General features: G+C 48.4%; 11 protein-coding genes; 3 read left to right on the plus strand and 8 right to left on the minus strand.

Annotated features, from left to right (window-relative positions):
• Positions 1–13: 13 nt before the first annotated feature.
• Positions 14–1,380, minus strand: FFUJ_14319 (uncharacterized protein; the record flags this gene model as incomplete). XM_023578463.1 has 2 exons in its annotated part: positions 14–171; positions 225–1,380. The coding sequence occupies 2 exons, from the start codon at positions 1,378–1,380 to the stop codon at positions 14–16; spliced, it is 1,314 nt and encodes a 437-aa protein (XP_023431268.1).
• An 880-nt stretch (positions 1,381–2,260) lies between these two features.
• FFUJ_14318 (uncharacterized protein) lies at positions 2,261–3,001 on the plus strand (the record flags this gene model as incomplete). The annotated part of the gene is made up of 1 exon (XM_023578464.1): positions 2,261–3,001. One exon carries the CDS (start codon positions 2,261–2,263, stop codon positions 2,999–3,001), a length of 741 nt encoding a protein of 246 aa, XP_023431269.1.
• Positions 3,002–3,363: 362 nt separating this feature from the next.
• Positions 3,364–4,940, plus strand: FFUJ_14317 (probable aldehyde dehydrogenase; the record flags this gene model as incomplete). XM_023578465.1 has 4 exons in its annotated part: positions 3,364–3,420; positions 3,470–3,539; positions 3,592–4,217; positions 4,311–4,940. 4 exons carry the CDS (start codon positions 3,364–3,366, stop codon positions 4,938–4,940), a joined length of 1,383 nt encoding a protein of 460 aa, XP_023431270.1.
• A 546-nt stretch (positions 4,941–5,486) lies between these two features.
• Positions 5,487–6,890, minus strand: FFUJ_14316 (uncharacterized protein; the record flags this gene model as incomplete). XM_023578466.1 has 3 exons in its annotated part: positions 5,487–5,680; positions 5,726–6,241; positions 6,287–6,890. The coding sequence occupies 3 exons, from the start codon at positions 6,888–6,890 to the stop codon at positions 5,487–5,489; spliced, it is 1,314 nt and encodes a 437-aa protein (XP_023431271.1).
• A 26-nt stretch (positions 6,891–6,916) lies between these two features.
• Positions 6,917–8,530, minus strand: FFUJ_14315 (uncharacterized protein; the record flags this gene model as incomplete). Its single annotated transcript, XM_023578467.1, has 1 exon — positions 6,917–8,530. One exon carries the CDS (start codon positions 8,528–8,530, stop codon positions 6,917–6,919), a length of 1,614 nt encoding a protein of 537 aa, XP_023431272.1.
• A 462-nt stretch (positions 8,531–8,992) lies between these two features.
• Positions 8,993–9,350, minus strand: FFUJ_14314 (uncharacterized protein; the record flags this gene model as incomplete). XM_023578468.1 has 2 exons in its annotated part: positions 8,993–9,265; positions 9,324–9,350. 2 exons carry the CDS (start codon positions 9,348–9,350, stop codon positions 8,993–8,995), a joined length of 300 nt encoding a protein of 99 aa, XP_023431273.1.
• A 492-nt stretch (positions 9,351–9,842) lies between these two features.
• On the minus strand, positions 9,843–11,394 carry FFUJ_14313 (probable c-14 sterol reductase ERG-3; the record flags this gene model as incomplete). XM_023578469.1 has 3 exons in its annotated part: positions 9,843–10,939; positions 10,995–11,302; positions 11,354–11,394. 3 exons carry the CDS (start codon positions 11,392–11,394, stop codon positions 9,843–9,845), a joined length of 1,446 nt encoding a protein of 481 aa, XP_023431274.1.
• A 488-nt stretch (positions 11,395–11,882) lies between these two features.
• FFUJ_14312 (probable homogentisate 1,2-dioxygenase) lies at positions 11,883–13,500 on the minus strand (the record flags this gene model as incomplete). XM_023578470.1 has 5 exons in its annotated part: positions 11,883–12,104; positions 12,154–12,911; positions 12,959–13,022; positions 13,072–13,158; positions 13,204–13,500. The coding sequence occupies 5 exons, from the start codon at positions 13,498–13,500 to the stop codon at positions 11,883–11,885; spliced, it is 1,428 nt and encodes a 475-aa protein (XP_023431275.1).
• Positions 13,501–14,191: 691 nt separating this feature from the next.
• Positions 14,192–15,523, minus strand: FFUJ_14311 (uncharacterized protein; the record flags this gene model as incomplete). XM_023578471.1 has 3 exons in its annotated part: positions 14,192–14,798; positions 14,852–15,389; positions 15,439–15,523. The coding sequence occupies 3 exons, from the start codon at positions 15,521–15,523 to the stop codon at positions 14,192–14,194; spliced, it is 1,230 nt and encodes a 409-aa protein (XP_023431276.1).
• A 996-nt stretch (positions 15,524–16,519) lies between these two features.
• On the plus strand, positions 16,520–17,202 carry FFUJ_14310 (uncharacterized protein; the record flags this gene model as incomplete). XM_023578472.1 has 3 exons in its annotated part: positions 16,520–16,712; positions 16,775–16,907; positions 16,974–17,202. The coding sequence occupies 3 exons, from the start codon at positions 16,520–16,522 to the stop codon at positions 17,200–17,202; spliced, it is 555 nt and encodes a 184-aa protein (XP_023431277.1).
• A 793-nt stretch (positions 17,203–17,995) lies between these two features.
• On the minus strand, positions 17,996–19,381 carry FFUJ_14309 (uncharacterized protein; the record flags this gene model as incomplete). XM_023578474.1 has 5 exons in its annotated part: positions 17,996–18,080; positions 18,135–18,261; positions 18,309–18,443; positions 18,493–19,002; positions 19,054–19,381. 5 exons carry the CDS (start codon positions 19,379–19,381, stop codon positions 17,996–17,998), a joined length of 1,185 nt encoding a protein of 394 aa, XP_023431278.1.
• Between the last annotated feature and the right edge of the window lie 609 nt (positions 19,382–19,990).

Below are 19,990 nucleotides of genomic sequence, written 5' to 3' on the forward strand. Positions count from 1 at the left end.
CCTAAGCTTTGCCTTAAGCCTGGGATTTATCTCCAAAAGCATCCGAAGATAACTTTCTCGCATCCGAAGATACCTTCCTCGTGCCCGTTGCCGACGAATCTTTCTCCAAGTTCTTCTCACGGCCCCTAAATCTGGACCTGGACGTCCAATCGGCATCCGGGCTGTAAGGGACTTCCCACCCTGATCAGAATGCTTATCTTTGGAGCTTTTCAAGTCCTTCTGACTTTCTACCTTTGGTTCCTTGTTGATCTCCTTGTCCTTTTCTTGATGGGGCGTCTTGTAGGTCTTCACAGACTCCTTGGTCTTCTCATTCGTCTCCTCAGTTTCGATGGATAGCTTGGCCTTGTCAAGGTTCTCGGCTTTCCTAGGCCCAATGTAAAGCTCATCCTGGTTTTTCTCTTGGTGGCCAAGTTTGGTTAGCTTCGATTTCAGCCTCTCATAACGGCTGGAAACAGGTGACTCCACTGTGAAGTTGTTAATCTCGATGGCCACAGCGTTGTCAAACAAACTAGAGGGCGTAGGCATGGGGCGTTCCGAGGCCGTGTTTGTTTTCGTCTCTGGTTTCTGTTTCCTCTCCTTGTTCTCCGTTTGCAGCTTTGTGTCAGAATCTTGCTTCTTGTCGTTTTTAGAAAGCTTTTTTTTGAGCTTTTCTTGCTCCTCCCTTCTCCTGCCCTCGGCGAAGACATTATCATAAGGCTTTTTGTGTCTGATCATCCTGTCCTCGCCGACCATAGGACGCGGTGTCTTGTTGACCCTGTTTTCCCGCTGAGGTTTGACGTATTCATGGTCCGTAGGCTTAATCTGCTGCTTTCCCCCGAACTTTTCGTATGACTCGCTGTTCTTGATCTTGTCGATAGAATTATCCTTCCGCTGTTTTGTGGTTTCAGACTTCTTATTATCGTTGGCAGACGTGCGGCTTGAACGATATGGCTTAAATAAATCAGGCTGCACCTCCGCTTTGTTCTTATACTTTATGTTTTCGTCCTCATGTTTCTTGTGTTCGTGTCTCTCCAAATCCTTGTGTTTTTGAGTTGCGCCCATATTCTTGTCATGTTTTGAAGAAAACTCCGCTGGTTGTTCGGTCTTGGTCGATTCTTCTTGTTCATTCTCGTCTGGCTTGTCCTTTGATACGTCCTTGCCATCAGTCGTCGCCGTGAGTTTATGATAGACGATGGTGGTGGAGTCCTTGCTGCCGTGCTGGGCGTGAGTTTGAAGGTGGTCGTGCTTTTCACTTTTGGGCCTCCACTTGAGGTCTGGTGATTCCTTAACGTTGACGCTGCCCAACACTGCTGGATCGTCCTTGTTGACAGGATGAGCAATGACATGGGTGAGGCCCACCAGGAAGACAAGGAGGAGTCGGGAGAGGCATGGAGGTGCCATCTTGAATGATGATGGGGAGAGAGTATGGGGGTGTGTAAGGATAGAGTGCCCCCTTTGAGACGGGAGCAGGATGCGGTGTCTGTTGAAGAGTGTCTGAATGGGGGAGGAAGCGGTGAATTTATAGACAAATGGTCTTGGTAGGAAGATACGTATTACTACGTATTACAACTTGGCTTCTGGGCTACTCAATTACGGCGTCTACTCAAACTTTTGAGGTATTTTGTTTGCAGTGCTGAGGCTGACATGCAGAACCTTAACTCCGTATTCAACACGTCGTGAGTGTTGACATCACCATTCAAGTAATACTTCTCAGTGGATTATTCTCATCGTGCAATTCAGAAACCTTGATTAAAACATCACCGATGTATTCCAAGGAACTATCCCTTGGTCGACGTATCTTTGATTCTTAACTCAATGGATAGCCCAAAGCTGCAGAGCTGGCTAGCCACCAGGTTGAGGTCAGATCCGATTAAGTGTTATTTCTCGTATCTTGAACCGAATTAGGACTCAAAATATCATGATGTATAACAAGTCTGTTTATATGTTGGGATGCTTTCGTTGAACATATTGCCAGCCCTGCCCTCCGGGATTCGTTTCTCATTGTCAGCAGAACCTTCACTTGACGCGTTTTCCTAGCCCTCGGAATGTTTCATTTCCCTCTCTGGCCTCTGTCTCGGTTGCACTTTTGCCGGAAAATATGCCAATAGCCACCGGTGACTTTAAGGACTCCGACACAAAACTCGCCGACCTATCGGAGACTTCACATCAACTAAACAATCCGCAAAGTCTCCCCGCAAACACGTATAAAAAGTCCATTTTAAGCCAACCTTATAGCCACAACTCATTCAATCGTTCAAAGCATCAGTCAATTACCCTCACAATGTCAACCCCTCTTGAACTCTTCTCCCTCTCATGGGGCATGTATCCCCGCCGCGTCCTCATCTATCTCGCCGAGAAAAGCCTCCTCAAATCACCACTCATCAAGATTACCGAAGTAACCGTCTCGCCCAATAGCAATAGCCTAACCGCGCCTGGCAAGCCCAAGGGCACAGCGCCAATCTTACGACTTCCAGATGGAGTATTCATCAAGCAGTCAATCGCCATTCTGGAGTACTTTGAAGACATTTGCGATAATCCTCAGCAGCCATGGCAAGTTGAACTTGCTAAGGATGCTGGTGGCAGTATGCTTGGGAGGACGGCGGAGGAGAAAGCACGCGTCAGAGAGGTTCTGGGTCTTGCGGATGAAATCACCAGCCAATTTGGCTTTGCGTGCCACAAGGGGACGGCGCTGTTCGATATGCTCGAGGAGACGCATCCAGTCACAGCGAAACTTGCTCTTGAGTATTGTACCAAGAATCTCAAATTACTTGAGAAATACTACGAGGGAGATACTCGATTTAATGGTGGAGATGGACGGGTCACTATTGCTGATTGCGTCTTGTACTCGACTCTGCACTTTGCCAAAGACCTCTACTCCCTCGACCTTCTGGCAGACCATGAATTGGTCAGTCTTCGGGCATTTTACTCTTGGTTCAGTGGAAGAGAAAGTGTCCAGGTTCCGGAAACCCATTTTCCTGCTCAGATCAAAGAATTGGCATGCCAATGGCTTCCTGTGGAGTAACTTTGAGTGGCAACAAGAATAAACTCTTTCCACGTTTACAGAATCAACGACTTCAGATACAGATATAGAATTGTTTTATGCATAGTGAAACAGAATCATAGATAAACACTCTCATTAGCTCTGCCAGATCCACTCCACCACGATCATCATCTCGGGCCGTTGATAGCGCCGCGTCTCGGCTGCATTGTTTCACGGCTGTTCCCCCTCCCGAGATATTGCGGGGGTGGCGCATCAACCTCTCGGATGTTTTGCCTATCAAGTTCGTGGTGGATGTCATGTGAAACAATCGAGCTCGTCATTGATAAATTGAGACATTTCTCAATACTCAAACTCACACAAATACCAAACACTCACCATTCAAAATGGGCTCGACGAATGGAAACGAGGCAATCAAGCCTCTTATGCTAATTGATGGCCAAGTAAAAGCCAAATCCCTGCTCGTTGATTAAACTGAACTGACTATATCAGTTGATCGGCGCCTCTGATGGCAACACTTTTCCCCTCTTCAACCCAGCGACGGGCGATAAAGTCGCAGATGGTAAAATACACGATCCCCGCTCAGATCCTCAGCTAAAACTCTCTTGCTCAAGTCCCCGAAGCCACAAAAGACGATGTCAACAACGCCGTCGCAGCTGCACAGCGCGCCTTTCCTGCATGGTCTGCATTAGATCCCGCCAAACGTGGCGGCTACATGAAGAAACTCGCGGGTCTGATCCGACAACATAACGGCGAACTGGCTTTACTCGAGGCAAAGTCAATGGGTCGTCCGCTACCCGAGTTCTTTGAGGGATATGCCGCTGCTGCGAGTTATGAGTACTACGCTGAGGCTTGGCCTCATATCCAAGGCCAGGCGAGTCTCAACACGCCAGGCTATGTCACCATGACCCTACGTCAACCATTTGGCGTTGTTGGTGCTATTATTCCCTGGAACGCTGCTCTCCTCTTCTTCGCGGGGAAGACGGCACCTGCGCTCATCACTGGAAATACAGTCGTGCTCAAGTCGAGCGAGAAAGCACCGCTCGGTGCAGCCAAATTCGCCGAGCTAATCCACAAGGCGGGCTTTCCACCTGGTGTCTTCAACGTCATTTCCGGCCACGGTAACCCCTCAGGAGCAGCCCTCTCATCACACATGGATCTACGCGCAATCTCATTCACTGGCTCGGGACGAACAGGACGGGCTATTCAGGAAGCAGCTGCCAAGTCCAACCTGAAGAAAGTCATTCTCGAACTCGGTGGCAAATAGCCTGTTATTATTTTCGATGATGCCGACATTGAACGGGCTGCTAAGGACACTATGCACAGTATCCAGTGGAACAGTGGACAGGTCTGCATGGCGAATTCTCGCGTTTACGTGCAGGACACCATTGCCGAGGCCTTCATTGAAGCTAGTAAGAAGGCACTTGCAGCTGCGAAGCCAGGTGATCCAACGCAAAAGGGCGTTGATCACGGCCCGCAAGCGGACAAGACCCAGTACGAGACTGTTTTGTCTTATATAGATGAGGGTCAAAAGTCAGGAAAGCTAGTTCAAGGTGGAAAGGGAAGTTATGACAAGACGGGAGGCTTCTTCATTGAACCGACGATCTTTTTGGACACGGCTGAAAATGCCAAGATCATGAAGGAAGAGATCTTCGGGCCTGTCGTGAACATCAACATCATCAAAACAGAGGAAGAGGCTGTTCAGAAAGCGAATGACACAGAGTATGGTTTGTACGCTGCAGTTTACACCAAGAATATTGATCGGGCTATGAGGGTCACACAGCAGCTCAACTCGGGCTATGTCGGCATCAACTGCACTAGTCCCACGACAGCTCGAGATCTTCCTTTTGGGGGATACAAGTCTTCGGGGCAGGGTAGAGAGGGTTGGCTTTATAGTATGGATAACTTCTTGGAGGTCAAGAGTGTGATGATGAAGGTGGACACGGGGGGTTCCAAATTGTAACTAAGGCTATGAATGGTCTCAGTTCAGTATACTCATGTCTAGCCATAGTAAAGTTTTATGCTAGCTATCTTATTTATGGAGACCAATGTTTCTCACAGCTCGGACCCTTCTAGTCCATCCAAAAAGCATCCAAATCCAGAAGAAACTCAACGTCCACATCGATGAAGCTCTTCCAGAGATCAATCTCCCTCAACCACGGCTTCGTCTGCATCGCAAACGTAACAGCCGTACAGTACCTCAACAAATCATCCTCATCAACCCCCATAACCAACATCAAATCCGCCCTATGCACAACCCTATCTCCAAACTTATCCTTCAGCACATCCAGCCTCTTCCCCGTAGTTTGATGCGCACTAAACTCACTACCAGGAATATCCTTCGGCACAAACTTCCACTCTCACGATCGGCCGCGACTGTCGAGGAAGCTTGTGTTTCTGCGGTTGAAGATGCCCACCATGAAGGGGTAGTAGTGCGGTGCAAACCATAGACGAAGAAGAGCGAAACGAGTGGTGGGGTGCTTTTGGGAGAATGAGCGTGCGGTGGGGATTACTTGGGACCATTTGGAGGGGTCGACGAAGGTTGGGGGTAGGTCATGGGGAAGTTGCCATACTGGTCTTGGTAGTTGATGAAGAGGTCGAGTTTGGTTGGGCGGTGGGGTTCTGTGTTGGCTGTTGCGATGCCGAGAACGACTTCGGGATGGTTTTGCATGTATGCTGGGGCTATGACACCAGCTTGGTACACTGTGACTTGTTAGTGAAGTCTCGTAGCAGCGGGGGATGACGAACGATGAGCGATAATAGGACGGACCGTGAGACTCCATTCCATAGGGTACACATCCCCAAAGTATCTCTCCGTCTTATAAAACTCCTTCCACTCCTGCCAAAACTCCTTCTCCCTGAATTTATAGCTCGTTCTCGTCCTTCGATCAGGATACACTTTGCTTCGTTCCTTGGGATCAAACACCCCTGACTTTCTAAACTCATCGCACTGACTTGAGTTGACAAACATGGTTGGTAACTTTGCAACATCCGAGTTGGGGAAGAACATGGCGATCATGGCGAATGCTTGCACAACGTCCTGCACGATGAAGCTATGCGGACAGGGATACTGAGGATCTTGAACGTAGTCGTCGTAGTCGCCGCGGAGCTCAAGCCACTCGAGAATCTCAGCTATGAAAAAGATCCAATCTGTTGAGCCCACGTGAGGCGTCTTGAGCATAGCGCGGAGTGTTTCCTGGAGCAGGTTGTATTTGGTGTTATACCCTGGCTCGAGGTCTCCAGCGTGGAAAGACTCTTTGAAGCCTGCGCTTGTTAGCATTGATCATGTTGGCGAATTGAAGTACTTACTAAAAGCCCTGTCTCGGTCCATCATCTCCATAGGGTCAGACTCCTCAAGCCGTCGATCATATGACAGTGTCTTGCACGCGTTCAGCAACCCCGTCCGCTGTAGAAGTGCCTTTTGCGATTTCTTCAACTTATCACTCCTCGCCTGCAAGAGAGCCGTCTCCCAAACCTTAGGCAGACCCCAGATATTATCCTCATCATCATGTTTCGCCATACGCATCGCCTTCATCGGATCCTTGCCCTTGTTGATAGCCTCCAGCCCCTTGACGAAATGTCTAGCCGTACTGGGCAAGATCCCATCTTCGATACTCGCAACACCGTTCCTAATCTCACGGAACGAAACACTCTTCTTATCAGAGGTGAGTTCATCCGGGAAGAGGATCGCGTCTTCGACTTCGTTGACTTTGTTATAGAACATGTATGGTGATTCAGCTATTTCGGTGTCTTTGCGCATCGTGACCTTTTTGTTGCTCACGTCGAAGAGCCGGAATTTTGATCTGTCGTCGGCGATGGTGTCCCAGAGGCTTTTGAGGTTCTCGCCGGGTTTGATCTGGCGCGTGCGAATGGTCTTTTCGTTGCGGCGGAGGCTGCGGAGGAGGGATTCCATGTGGATGTACATGTCGCGAGGTGTTCTCATACGCCAGGCATTACGGAGTTCTTATCACCGGTCAGTTTTGTCTTGGGGTTTGGGAGGGGACTTGCCATGACGACAATGTTATAGAGGTCCATGTGTGGCTCGCCAGGCACAAAATCCCAGATAAACACATCATAGTAATCGTCAAACCCAAACCTCCACTCTCTCAGAATATCCGTCAACTTCATAAAGTCAGGTCCAACGTCTAGAATGTTAAACCAATCATTCTTGGACGCCCTTCCAAGGCCTTGTTTCTTTCGATACGTCCAGAGATGCTCATCATTCGGCGCAGTGATAACACGACCCGTCTTGCCATCCCGGACCATGACGAGAACCTCTCCCCGCTGCATGAGAAGATACTGCAGAAACCGTCGGGTCACAGGATCATTCCGCTTCATGTTTCCAACGAGAATGTTCCTTGCCTCGACGATATCGTGCTGTCGACGACCTTGGCTTCTTCCGCCAATTTGATGGTGGTGACTATATTTATCTGCGTCAAAGTCTGTGAAGTAGGGGAAGAACCCTAGTTGTTGGAGCTGCTGCATGAAGCGATCTTGGCCCCAGGACGTCCAGTTCGACGCGGGGAAGTACTGCCACAGCGTGAGCAGATTGAGTTCAGAGAACTCGGACCAGTTTCTGCAAAGTTGGATAGCATGTTTCAGATCGCAGTCCTTGGCCATGACACTGAAATGGAGCCATCCATCGCGAGACATTGCATTCTCACTAGCATGGTTCCAGATGCTCTTCCCGCAGATCGTAACCTTTGTCTTCCTCTGACGCTTCGACTTCTTCGCTTTTTTCTTGAAGAAGCGACGACGTTCAACTTCTTTGATCACTCGTTCTTTGAACCAATCATCGGTGTGAAGATGATGATATCGCTTATCACCTTGCAAAAGCTGCTCCATAGTCTCATCGTCGTCGTCGTCGTCGTCGTCGACGACGGGGAGTGTATCGTCTGCTTTGTCGCCACGGGCGAAATCGGCACATGCATCGCGGATGTCTTGCAGAGTTGGCTCGGAGACCTTGAGGCAGAGACCTCGTAGTTCAGCTTCTGTGACGGAAGCGTCGTCGAGGAATTCTTGGACAGTTGTCGCTCGGAGGGCGGCGGGGAGGAGAGATGCTTGTAGAAGGACGAGACGGCAGAAGAGGAGGAGTTTGATCTCTCGAATGTCGCGGATCAACTCGTCAATCTCGTCGTCTTCCATCGGAGCAGTCTTGTCCCATGTCTCATGAGGGTTGTCGATAGTTCCGACGAGTTGCATGCCAGAGATATTGTCCAGGTTCTTCTTGACACCCTGACTCAATCGCTTCCTCATCTCCTCCTCAGTCTCAATGTTCTTCTTATCCGGCTCCTTTAGCTCAGTCTCGATGCTGTGTTTGCCGCTGGCTTGCATGGCCAGAAGCTTCCTTTGTCCAAGAAGATTCTGAAGTTCTTCCAGAGGTGAGCTGTTGGCGGTCGCGTTACTCTTCCCCTTGTTTTTCTTCTTGTTCTTTGGCTTCTTGGTAGGCGCGGGTGCCTCCTCAGCAGGTGCAGGCTCCTCTGCAGTTTTGCTCGACAATACATCAGTCAGAGCAGTCTTCTGGGCAGTAGTTTCATCAACCTCAACTTCCATCAACAAGAAGTGCTTAATCAAGTCGATATATCAATATCTCTGCTCATCTTCCATATCCTCAATAGGATCCCAGGCCTCATCATCCGCATCTCCATTCATAGCCATGCGCTCTCAGTATGCTTCTTCAAGGAAGGCATCTTGAAGTTTTTGCTCCTCCTTCGTACGCATTAAGTCCATTCTAGCCTCCATCTGCTTCATGTAATGCTTAAACAGGGCAGCTTCCTGCTTAAGCTTTTTCTGCTCCTTTTCACGGTTCGCTTCCTCATCATCTTGGACATCACACACCCAGGAGTACCATTACTCCTTCTTATATAGAATGGCCATAAGTCGCTTGCGGGCTCGTCCAAGGGCCAGAAGGACAATGTAGCGGTGACTAACGAGCTTGTCGATATATGCCTGGTGGCCATAATCGTAGCTGATAGAGTAAAAATAGGCGTGATACTTTCTACGAGATTCAATCACTCAATTGAGGGTGTTCCACTTAACGTGGAGATGATCAATGATCTCCTCCATCTCCTTGCTGTCATCGACAGAGTCGAAATCATCGTTGGCGAGGGGAATATGCGTCCCTGCCAAATAATCTGGAGGATCTTCATCGAGAGCGTCAAGCTGCGCATTTCGCCTCTTATAACCGATATACAGACCGTAGGCTTGCCTTACATGCAAGAGGCAGAACAGCTGATTTGTGTGAGTGGCCTCTTCCGTGCACCGCTGCTGATCAGCGAACCGCAGTGCCTGCCATCAAGTATGTGAGTCTCATTAGCTGCATATTAGACGTTTCCGGTGTTCGTACCTGGCACTGAGGCACAATCGGAGCCATGGCAATCGAGATGTTGGCTTATGATTGGCAATTTAGGGTTTGACGCCGTGAATCCCAGGTTGTTGGGTTCCAGCTCCTCAAAGTGTGATAAGATAAGGTAGATCGTTGATAACTTGATAACATTCATTGCTGACTAACACATCCTTCGGCACTTGAACCGCGACGCGTGTTGTCATGCGGGGGAGATCAAGTTGGAGGACGCGCTCACATACCCTGGACAACCTCATAGGACATATAATTATAACTTATCAGTATATATGGAGACTATAAACCGGAATGACCTAATTGATTGTTGAAATGAGTTCCTGAAGTTAAATATATTTATTAGTTTTGATTCTATATATTCCTGGTGTCTTTATTACTCCATCCCATGCTTGTACGTAATTCTTTACGCTGCTTGTTACAACGTACATCTTTGGGAACTGTTAGACATCTTATATAAACTAAGTTATTTAGTGCCAGTGTGCTTTCCTGGTATTACAGCTATAGGCATCAATACACGCCAGGCAAGATTCGATATCTAACCTTGTTCTTATACTCATCCCAATCCTTGCCATACTTCTCAATGCACGCGGCATCATCTCTCCTCTCCCGATGAATAAGCAGGAACCCAAACCAAGCAGAGTAAAAGTACGTAAACAGCATCCCCCAAGGCGAAGCGCCATCTGGAGTCACCAAGCGACCATCAAGCATCTTGACGACCTCGTTTCCAGCTACAGCACTACCAGCTGGGAGAATCACATAACCAGCAAATTTTGTCGGCAGCGAGAACGGAAGAGATTGAAGCCAGTCGCCAAAGTAGTTGATGTGACGGGCCATTCCCCACCATCCGCCGGTCAAAAGCTTGGTTCCGCGCTTGGTCTGGATGAAGGTCATGTTTGCGAAAGCAGGATGTTTGGGATCCTTGCGGAAGAGAGCCTTTTGGTTGTTGGAAGATCGGAAGATGTACAGCCCGATGGCAAAGACAGTGGCGATAGCAGATACACCGATAGGTCCCAGGTGAACGGGGTAGACAGAGAGGTAGCGGCACTGAGTCGAGTAGAGGAAAGGGACCCAGACCATGTTACCCCAAACAAGCATGAATCCAAGACCATCTTGGGTGATATCCATCATACCCAATAGTCCAAGCTCTGAGTACTGACCCTCAAGCACGTAGTAAGCTTGGACCGTAGCGATGACCAAGATGCTATCAGAAACATAGCCATAGTTGCGATACTGCTGAGCGATGAAAGCGCAGTTTAACAAGATCCAGCCCGTAAGAGCAGTGCGCATCTCTAACCAAGACTTGATGTCGATCTCGCCGAAGATGGGAAGCGTGACGCGAGGGTTGAGTTCACGGCCGATGAAGAAGTCGTAAATGATGCGGCCAGTGTGTCCACCTCTGGCCAGCTCGCGCAGCTCGGGGTTGCCCTTCTTGACGGAGAAACTGCCGATGTAGACGTAGAGTGAGACGATAAAGGTTAGGACCGTGCTGGTAGTGAGGAGTTGGAGATAGTTGGTGGTCATGAAAGTCCAGACGGGAAATTCAGCGCCGTAAATGTAAGTCCCAATAGCGCATGCAACCAATTGCACAACACTTGAAGAAAAGGCTGCAGTTTTGTCAATCTTACTACTCAATCAACCAGAGGCAAATGCAAAACGTACAATTGAATCGATACTTCAGCGCCTTACCCGACTCCCTCAACTTGGTCCCATAAACCTCTTGGGCCGGCAAAACGCGATAAAGCACCAGACTCAGAAAATAGTAAGCGAACAGCCACCCCGTGACCTCCCAGCTCATTAATCCCCAGATGCCCTCCTTCGGCCAGGGCGTTTGCTCCTTGAATTTCTGCCACGTCAATGTCTTAGGATCGAGAAGAGCTGGCGCGGGACATCCTGAAACGTCGTTGCATCCGAGGTAGAGAAGCTGCATGAGAATTGGAAGACCAAAGACGATGCCTGTGGCGCCGATGCTGTTGAGAGTTAGTGATGAAAGGGGAGAGTGAGCTCAGGAGGGCGCTTACGGGCCGCCGAATTCGTATTCTGGTGTTTTTGGGGCCTTCATTTTGAGGGAGAGGCTGATGGACAGCCGATAAATTGAATGAGTGAGTACAATGAGAGAGTTGACTTGGAATATGTGATGAATGAGTGAGAGTGATGATGTTGATGCTTTTATTGATGTAGAGATGCATTCAATTCATATCGACCCATTCTCAAGTCAACGGAAGAGCTCAACCCGGCCCACAGCGATTAAAGATACCCGAAACATGTCATCTGTGATTGGTTATTGGAGCTACTCAGTGGAGTACATTTCTGCTCCCCATACGAATACGGACGCGAAAGAGGCTCAAAAATAACACAGACATTTCTCACTATAAGCTTGCACTAACAATCTATCAATATTGTCAACCTCGGAGCCCGAGGAAGCCTTGAGCTTCTGCACCTTCCCCAAAAACTGTGGGGCAACTTCATGCCTTATTTAAATTGCCGAGCCCAATCAAAACATTACATTTGCAATTGACTTTCTACCGTAACATTCTCCCCCCAGGACTCTTACAGGGTTTTCTTCCCCAAGATCTCATTGATCTCATCAAGGTGCTCGGAAAAGTTATCGACCAAGTTATCCCACATCTTGGGCTCGTGCTCGTGCTTCTTATCGCTGTTCCACGCCCAGTCCGTGATGGTCAGCTGTCTGCAGCTCTCAAACATGAATGCCACTGCGCCCTTGGAGATTTGCATCTGCGGCGGGGGTTGTGCTGACGCTGCCTTGAATTCCTATTGTATGTTAGTATATGAGGGTGATGGGAGGTGATGATGGACGTACTTCGTAGGCTACACCGTGAGGAACCCAGCCGCACTCAAACGACACACCACCAGGCTGAAACTCATCAGATCGTCCTGCATACTCTCCATAAATCAGCCCCATTAGCTCAGACGCTGCGTTACGATGATAATACGGTGGCCGGTATGTATGCGACGCGACGTCCCAGCGAGGTGAAAAGATGAGAAAGTCCGCCAGCGGAGCATTTGCATCTCGCGAAGCAGCCGTCAAAACGCAAAAGATAGATGGATCAATATGATCAACAGAGATAGATCCCACGTTGACGAACTTGGTGAGATCATACTTGTAAGGCGCGTAGTTCCCATGCCAGGCGACAACGTCAAACGGGCAGTGGTTCTGCGTGCTCTTGAAGAAGCGTCCGCCAAGCTTATACACGATCTCCCACGGATCATCACGCGTAACAGTGTAATTAGCCTTGGGATACAAAAAGTCCCTTGCGTTAGCAAGACCGTTTGAGCCCAGAGGTCCCAGCTCAGGAAGTTCAAAGTGCGAACCCCAGACTTCGAGGATATAGCCCCTAGTCGGACCCTCAACAGCAACTTTGAAGCGTTGGCCGCGCTGGATGACGCAGATCTCACCGGGCTGGACGTAGAGATTGCCGAATTCAGTTTGGATGTCGAGATTGCCTTGTTGAGCGATGATGAGAAAGTCGCCGTCGGAGTTTACGAAGGCGCGCTTTTCCATGCTCTTTGTGGCGGAGAAGATGTGTGTTGCGAGACCTTCGCGGAGGGTAGGGTCGCCTGGGGGATGTTAGAGGGTAAAGGTGAGGAGGGGTGAGGGGGAGTACCTGAGCCGGCGATTGTGCGGAGGCCAGAGATGAAGTCGGTGCCTTCGGAGATGTCAAATGGGAGCTCGGGATGTTAGCCGATGGTAGGAGAGTTGAGATGTTGGTTCACATACCCAGGCTAACTGAGTTGGTGAGATTCTGACGGCAGGGTTAAGAGGTAGAAAGCAGCTCTCTGTCCCTTCAACCTTGGGCATATCCGTCTACCTACGTCAGCAAAGAAATCGCCCACGAGTTGTGACACTTACGAATCCCTGGTGAGCAACAGCAGGTCTTGCTCGGTAGAGCCACGAATTCTTATTAGCCTGGCGAGAAGCACCAAACGACGTGGTCATCTGCTCAGCATAAAGCCCAAACCTAACACATCGCGGACTGTTCTGTCCCTGGGGAATAGTCCCAGGAATAGCCTCTGATTCATGGTGGTTGTTGAAGCCAGAGAGGTACGTATACGGATCGTTCTTTCGAGTCGCAAAGGACGGAATACTTCCATCCTTCTGGGTCTCAGCCCAGTGAAAGATGTTTTGATAATCCTCTGACGGGGCCATGATAAAGACTGATAAAAGAGGCGAGCAGTGGTTGATTCTGAGCTTATAGTCACCGCACAGAGCGTGGAGAGAGGTGAAGGAGATCCGGGAATGGCGGAAACGGTTGAGGCTGTGTTTATATAAGTCAATTGACAAGGTGCACTTGCCGACGATAAGAATGAATTTCACCCCGCTCCTTGGCTACCCCATCGGCGGCAGTTGGCCCGAGGCTTAGCTAGCGTTAGGTTCACAAAAGCCAGGAAATAAGTGGGAATTTGGGATCCACGATCTACGTAAGCTATGCTTACTATTCGATCAGTCAGACGAACTTTATGGTTGCAAGTGGAGACGTCGGATATAGCTGTGTTAAGTTGAGGGTGAGTTGAGGGTGTGCCGGAAATACAGAATGTTGATACATCATTTTTATAGGGCGGCTTTGGTGATATTGTCCGTGGTTTGGATGTCAGCTGATGCCAAGCCACAATTCTTAACATCAACTGACTGCTTTAGTCGGATGCATACCGCCGATCAAATCATTGTCAACTTCACTTAGATGGCTGTTGACTCGCCTGTAGGATCTGATATTCCCCGCCCGGATTACAGGATGCTAAAACATCAGTTTCTTAGGGCGGCTGTTATAATAGTGCCTGCTATTCAGGGTCAGATAAATCTAGTTCCATCTATACCCCGACATTGTGTATCTAAAGTCGCTTTAGTCATCATCATAGTGCCCAGTAAGGAAATCATAATGCGTGCTCAACGACATCTCACTCGCCTCCAGAATCCAATACCCAGCACCAGGACTCTCCAAATGATACGGAGGCCTGGGGTAGCTATCAACAAAAGGTAGCTGTATGACATCAAGCCCGCCCTCATACCCATCCTTATCTCCCTCGGCATTACCGAGCGTGCGCCAGAACTGGCTGTACGTGATCTGTCTGCCTGTCGTTGCGCTTCGCATCTGACCCCATGAGATACGCGAGAACCACTCCATGGGGATAGCGAAAGCGCACTCTTTGGTTGTTCGCGCCAGGGTGTCGAATGATGCGATTAGCTCATCTGGGTCTGGATCGCGGATACCCGCGCCGCACCATTCTGTTGAGATATAGAGACGCTTGAGATTTGGGAATCGGGCTGGAAAAAGGAGGTTGGTGACATCCTCGAGGACGTTGTCTTTGGTAATCGGTGCTTTGATCTCGAGGGAGGTGATCTTGGTGAGATGGTGGTGGGGTATAAGCGATGGAAGTTCAGTAATTGTTGCTTCGCCGGAGATAATGATGGTGTTTGTAGAGTACAGAACATCAATTGTCTCGGCGTAGCTGCCCGCAACGTCAATCAGTGCTCATTAGTAGATAGATAGATGCTGACGTACTTTTGCCGACAGGACTGCAGCCAACCCATTATCCCGATGTTCTCAGGCGGTGGCTTTGGGACATTGATCGAATCGCAACAGCGATCAATCCAGGGCCCTGGGTTGAGGCCACCGCGTGTCATGGGACCTAGCTCTGGATCATGCTTTCGAGCGCAGATACATCCATTCCACGACCAGAGTTTTCTTCTCAGGCCTGGAGCATCTAGGTCATCTGGGTCGCCTAGTTCATATGCTTCAAGGTCATCTGGATCCTCTGGGGTACGACGAGAAGCATCAAAAGCGAGATGCATATGAAGACGCCTATCCCCAAACGCCAAGCGAAGAATATCGCGTCTCAGATTAGCAGGGACTTTGAACCAGAGCGATTGTTGAAACGCTGCAGCTGGTCGCTGCAGACTCTTATCACCATCTTCATCGCTGAAGCCAGGCGGCGTAAGTGCACGAGGTCGTGTGGATGGTAGCTTTGGGATAAGATGTCTCCAGCCTTGCCAATCGCGATCATTTACTCCCCAATCTGGCGAAATGGGTGGACTTGGTGCTATTAATTATTAGCATATGTGTGACTACTGAACTGCTGGAGAGCATACAGTGTGAGCCTGGTGAGTTGCATCCACTGAAGGAAAAGTCTGGTGAGGGGAAATCGACGGGGGGTGGTGGACTTGAGGGTGCCATGTTGGAGTGAGATGTTGAGAATGAGTGAGTGACAGAGGTAGGCGAATGAGATTAATTTGCTTGTGATCACGTGAGAGATGGGATTCTTTCAGATTCCACTTTACCAAGAGACAGAATCTGCCTGGCTAGTATAATAAGAGAAATAAATAAAATTATATAAGATCAATCTATTCTATTATACTGAACTATTATATTCTTTATTAATATGCTTAAGGTCAGGTATATGCCTTAATATTAATGTAGGCTATATATTATCTAATTAATGTTTATCCTTACTGTTACATACTGTAAGTTATCTAATAGGTTCTGTAAAGATACAATGTCGCTTAGATTTACTTAATCTTCTTAATAACTAATAGAAAACTAAGCTCAGTGCTTGTATATTAACATGACTAGGAATAGTCTCGGTCTGAGAAGTCCGGACAATAACAAGGCTTGTATCCCAGACACTTTAGTAGAGAATTTAGTTCCGTTCCTAAAGAGGCTAGAATTCAACTTAATCACTGAGCTCCCGTTCCCAAAGAGGCATAGCAGGGTGTTTCCCGCCTTTCAATAATACACCGACCGAGGGGTTTGCTTACAGTAGTGATGCTCAACCTCTAATTTGTAATGATTTCGGCGGCTTTCTTATTGCTTATCTGTCTGTTGGTTGGTGGAGTGATTAACTCTAAACTCTATTAGTTCGGCCCGATCGGGCTGTCCCTTGCAAATAATAGGACGTTCTTGTGTTCCTCCATTGGGTCTTGTATATATTACGTGTTTCAGGTAGCATTTTAACATCATACTCTACGGATTCATAAGTGTGTTTCCAATTTGGGTCCGGATGAGTCGGGAGCAGCTATTTTTGAGTCCTTAAGTTTATTTCTCGGTTAAGTAATAATTGGAATTAATATATAAAACGTCCATCTAGCTGTCTTGATGTCCATTGCTCTATAGCAAATGCTCTAACTTAAGCACTATAGAAGACCATTTATCTCGATCCTCGTATTTACCAAAATGCAGCTCACCAGCCTCCTCACTATCATCTCCCTCGTCTCTGCTTCTTTCGCAGCTCCTGGTGACCGTGGCAGTTACACTGTTTCTGGCCTCGGTACCCGCAAGCAGGCTATCTTGAGTGCTGGTGGCAACACCCTTGATTTGGCTATTGCCATGCTTGAGGACGAACACATGTCAACCAACTACAAGTATGGTGAGTGAACCCAGCTGCAGAGATGTATCTACCGACTGGCATATCAAGACTTGAATTTACAGGCGACGGTAAGACTCTCGATGCGGCCAACTTTGGCGTTTTCAAGGTCAACTGGGGAATGCTTCGTGTCTGCGCCAAGCGAGCTGGATTCGTAGGACAAGCCGAAAGTCAGTGGAATAACGGTGCCAAGCTCAAGTAAGTGCTGTTGTAATAGGCACGTGTCACGTTTACGAGCTGACTGGCTACTCAACTCACTCACAGCTCTGATATCTACGCTGATGTTGCCTCCCGTTGGGATTGCCAGGGATATTACGGTTACGATAGGTGGTTTGCCGGTCACCGTAACGGCGCGACTGGCTTGTCAAACCCCAATACGGAAGATATTCGATTCTACCGCGAGTCTGTTGAGTGGATACAGAAACAAATCGAATCAAAGTCCACTTACAAGACTGACGACACTCGCTTTTGGGTTGATGTTACCCCTATCTAAGTCAGAGGCATAAGCCTGTTACCGGGCGTCGCAGCTGTGAGGGGGGCTATAGGGGGTCTGATTGGCCGCTAGCCAATTCAGCAGGCGGATTACAGGAGGGTGCGGAATAGGTTCCTTTCAAGTATTTACTCTATTTCAGACATTAAGCGATTCTATAAAGGACCGCAGTTAAATCGAATTTTCACTGTTATCTGGCACGGAAGCCAGGAAATCATTCCTATTTCAGATTTCTGACTTTTTCATGGCAATGATACCGCCCGGATACCAATCGCTGGATCCGAGCCGAAAAAAGGTTGGAATTTAGATGGCGTGAGAGCCTCCGCTTCCCATTGCTGCGTGTCCTCGCTCACACTAGGGGTCGCCGGGATAACGAGCTTCTGAGTGATCAGAATTCCGCAGACTGCTCCTTGTAGCCTATCAATATGGAGTACCCTGTACAGTGAGATCGTTTAAATGAAGCGCACTGGAGAATCCCCAGACTAAGCACGCCACAAACTTCTTCACGGGGAATCAACCCATGAGCCATTCGGACTTCATTGACTCCGGGCTTTCCCCTCATCGTATCGTCAGCTGAATGGATAATAGCCTGACAGTGATTTGCCGCAGCTGTGCAGCCGAGCCAATGATCAAGTAACCAGCTTGTGAGTTGGTCATTCTCAGTTTGTATAGCGGCTCCATGCTCGAGTCGGCTGTTTTGCCTGAAGTAATACTACTTTAAGAGCTTAGATTATCTTATACTACTATTGATATAATAATTATATTCTACCCAACTTATCTCAATACATTGCAGTAATTAAGGATTCAAGCCCAACTTATTTTTAAGGCGGGTAAAATCTTGAGCATCACCGTTCTTGGACCAGTCAAATTGATCCAGGTACCTAAAAACCCCGATTAGAAATGGTAACGATTTCTGCATCAGGTGATTGACTTACATCATGAAAGAAAAGAGTGCCAAAGAGTCAGCGTTCTTGGTAGCCAGCTTAGGACCAGAATAAGGGTTTGTGTTGCCATTCTTGTCTTTATAAGTACGTGCCAAGTTCATGATCCAACGAAGACCATCTATACCTAATTAGCATGTTTCTCCCAATTACAGTTGCTGAACTTACACGCTCCCTGCTTTCTTTGTCCCTTCTGATTGAGTTCTTGTTGCGAAGGAGGACGGGTGTAGTATTCGACCTGGTTGTTCTTGTCCTTATATCTCAAGTAGCCCTTCTCGCTCACAGCGACCTGGTCCTTGATGACTGCATTGTGTTAGATCCGGTAGACCATGGAACCGCGACGAGAACTTACTGTGCTTCAAGTTGGAGTCAACACCACCGAACCAATGCATGAGCTCGTGGTAAAGCTGGGTAGGGTTGGACACCCAGTTCGTCATGATATGGTCACCCAGCGCAGCAGAAGTCTTATACTGTCTCGGCGTGATGCGCGCCTTTCCAGCATCAGACGTCATCTTGGGACAGATGATCACAATATCATCGCTCGATGAGATTACAGCCTCTCGGTTGCCAATGCAGTGTCCGACAGAGGCTACTTTGGTCTGTCTAAAGTCCCAACGGTTGGCGTAATAAAATGCCCCGGCGATTGTGCCGCCGTTTTGGATGTAGCGGCTCACAGCTGGCTGGTCTCTGACCTTGCCTACACCAGGCTCGGGCTCGTCATCGACGTCGTACCATTGGAAGACATCGTCACCGCAGACCATCAATGGCTTAGCGTTGGGCTTCTGGGAAAGAATTGGGCTGAAGCCCTTGGCGGGGTTGTTCTGAGATGAGGGAAGAGTGTTGGCCGTCTTGGCAAAAATGTCTTTTCAATGTCAGCAAGATACCTACAAAGTAATGAAAGAGCTAAACATACCTCGCAAATCCTCAATGTACTTCTGCGTCTCAGCATCATGGCCCTTGTAGTTAGGCATAAGTCCAAAGATGCTATTAGCAGCCGATGAAATACGCGCCCACTTAACTGCACCGTCGGGATCAGAGTTTCGGTCCGGCATCTTTGCAAGGAGGAACTCGAGACTGGTTCTAGCAGCATCAGCCAGATCAATTGACTGCGTCAGAGCATCCTTGATGTCGTTCTCGAAGCCATTGCAGCTAGGGTCAATCTCCCAAGGATCCAGTGATGCATCGACTGCGAGTGCAGAGCTGGAAAGACCAGCGGCCAGCAAAAAGCTGGATAAACGCATAATGGGCAAAAGAATTACGGTACTGTAAAGAGTGACTGTTCAAACGAGTGACTGCGTCTGGGGAAACGCGAAAAGGAGCGAACGACTGAAGGACAGACAACCAAAACGAATGGAGCCTGATAATGGATGTATGTATATTACATTTTACTGAAATGGTAGAGACTGTCTCATCCTTGAGTGTTTATCTCCAGTCAGCCCCTGCAGTAAATTGGCATAAGCCGAGCCTCCACTGTCCAAGATGACACCCCCACAAATCAGCCCTGGGGGTTTCATCCTTTGATCCTACGCTGATTGACGAGTCTCAGAGACATCACTAAAAATGAACAGACCATTGAGTATCGGCGCGGCCGGACGATGAGTTATCTCCTCGAATTTGATATGAAACTCCACAGTAGATTGGTGGTGAAGAAACTTTTAATGGGTAGAGAATATGGAGGCAGCCGCGAAAAGTTCTTGCCTGACGAGAGGGATTGGCAATAACCCTTATAAACTGTAATAGGGGCCCCCTACTAAATTTATTAGTAATCTTTTCTAAGCGATTTTTATATTATTTTTTCTCTCTTTACCTTAAGAAAATAATGCTATTAATAGATATTATAATCTAGGCTT

The sequence above is a fragment of the Fusarium fujikuroi genome, chromosome FFUJ_chr05 (assembly GCF_900079805.1).
Source record: "Fusarium fujikuroi IMI 58289 draft genome, chromosome FFUJ_chr05".
Classification (NCBI taxonomy): domain Eukaryota; kingdom Fungi; phylum Ascomycota; class Sordariomycetes; order Hypocreales; family Nectriaceae; genus Fusarium; species Fusarium fujikuroi.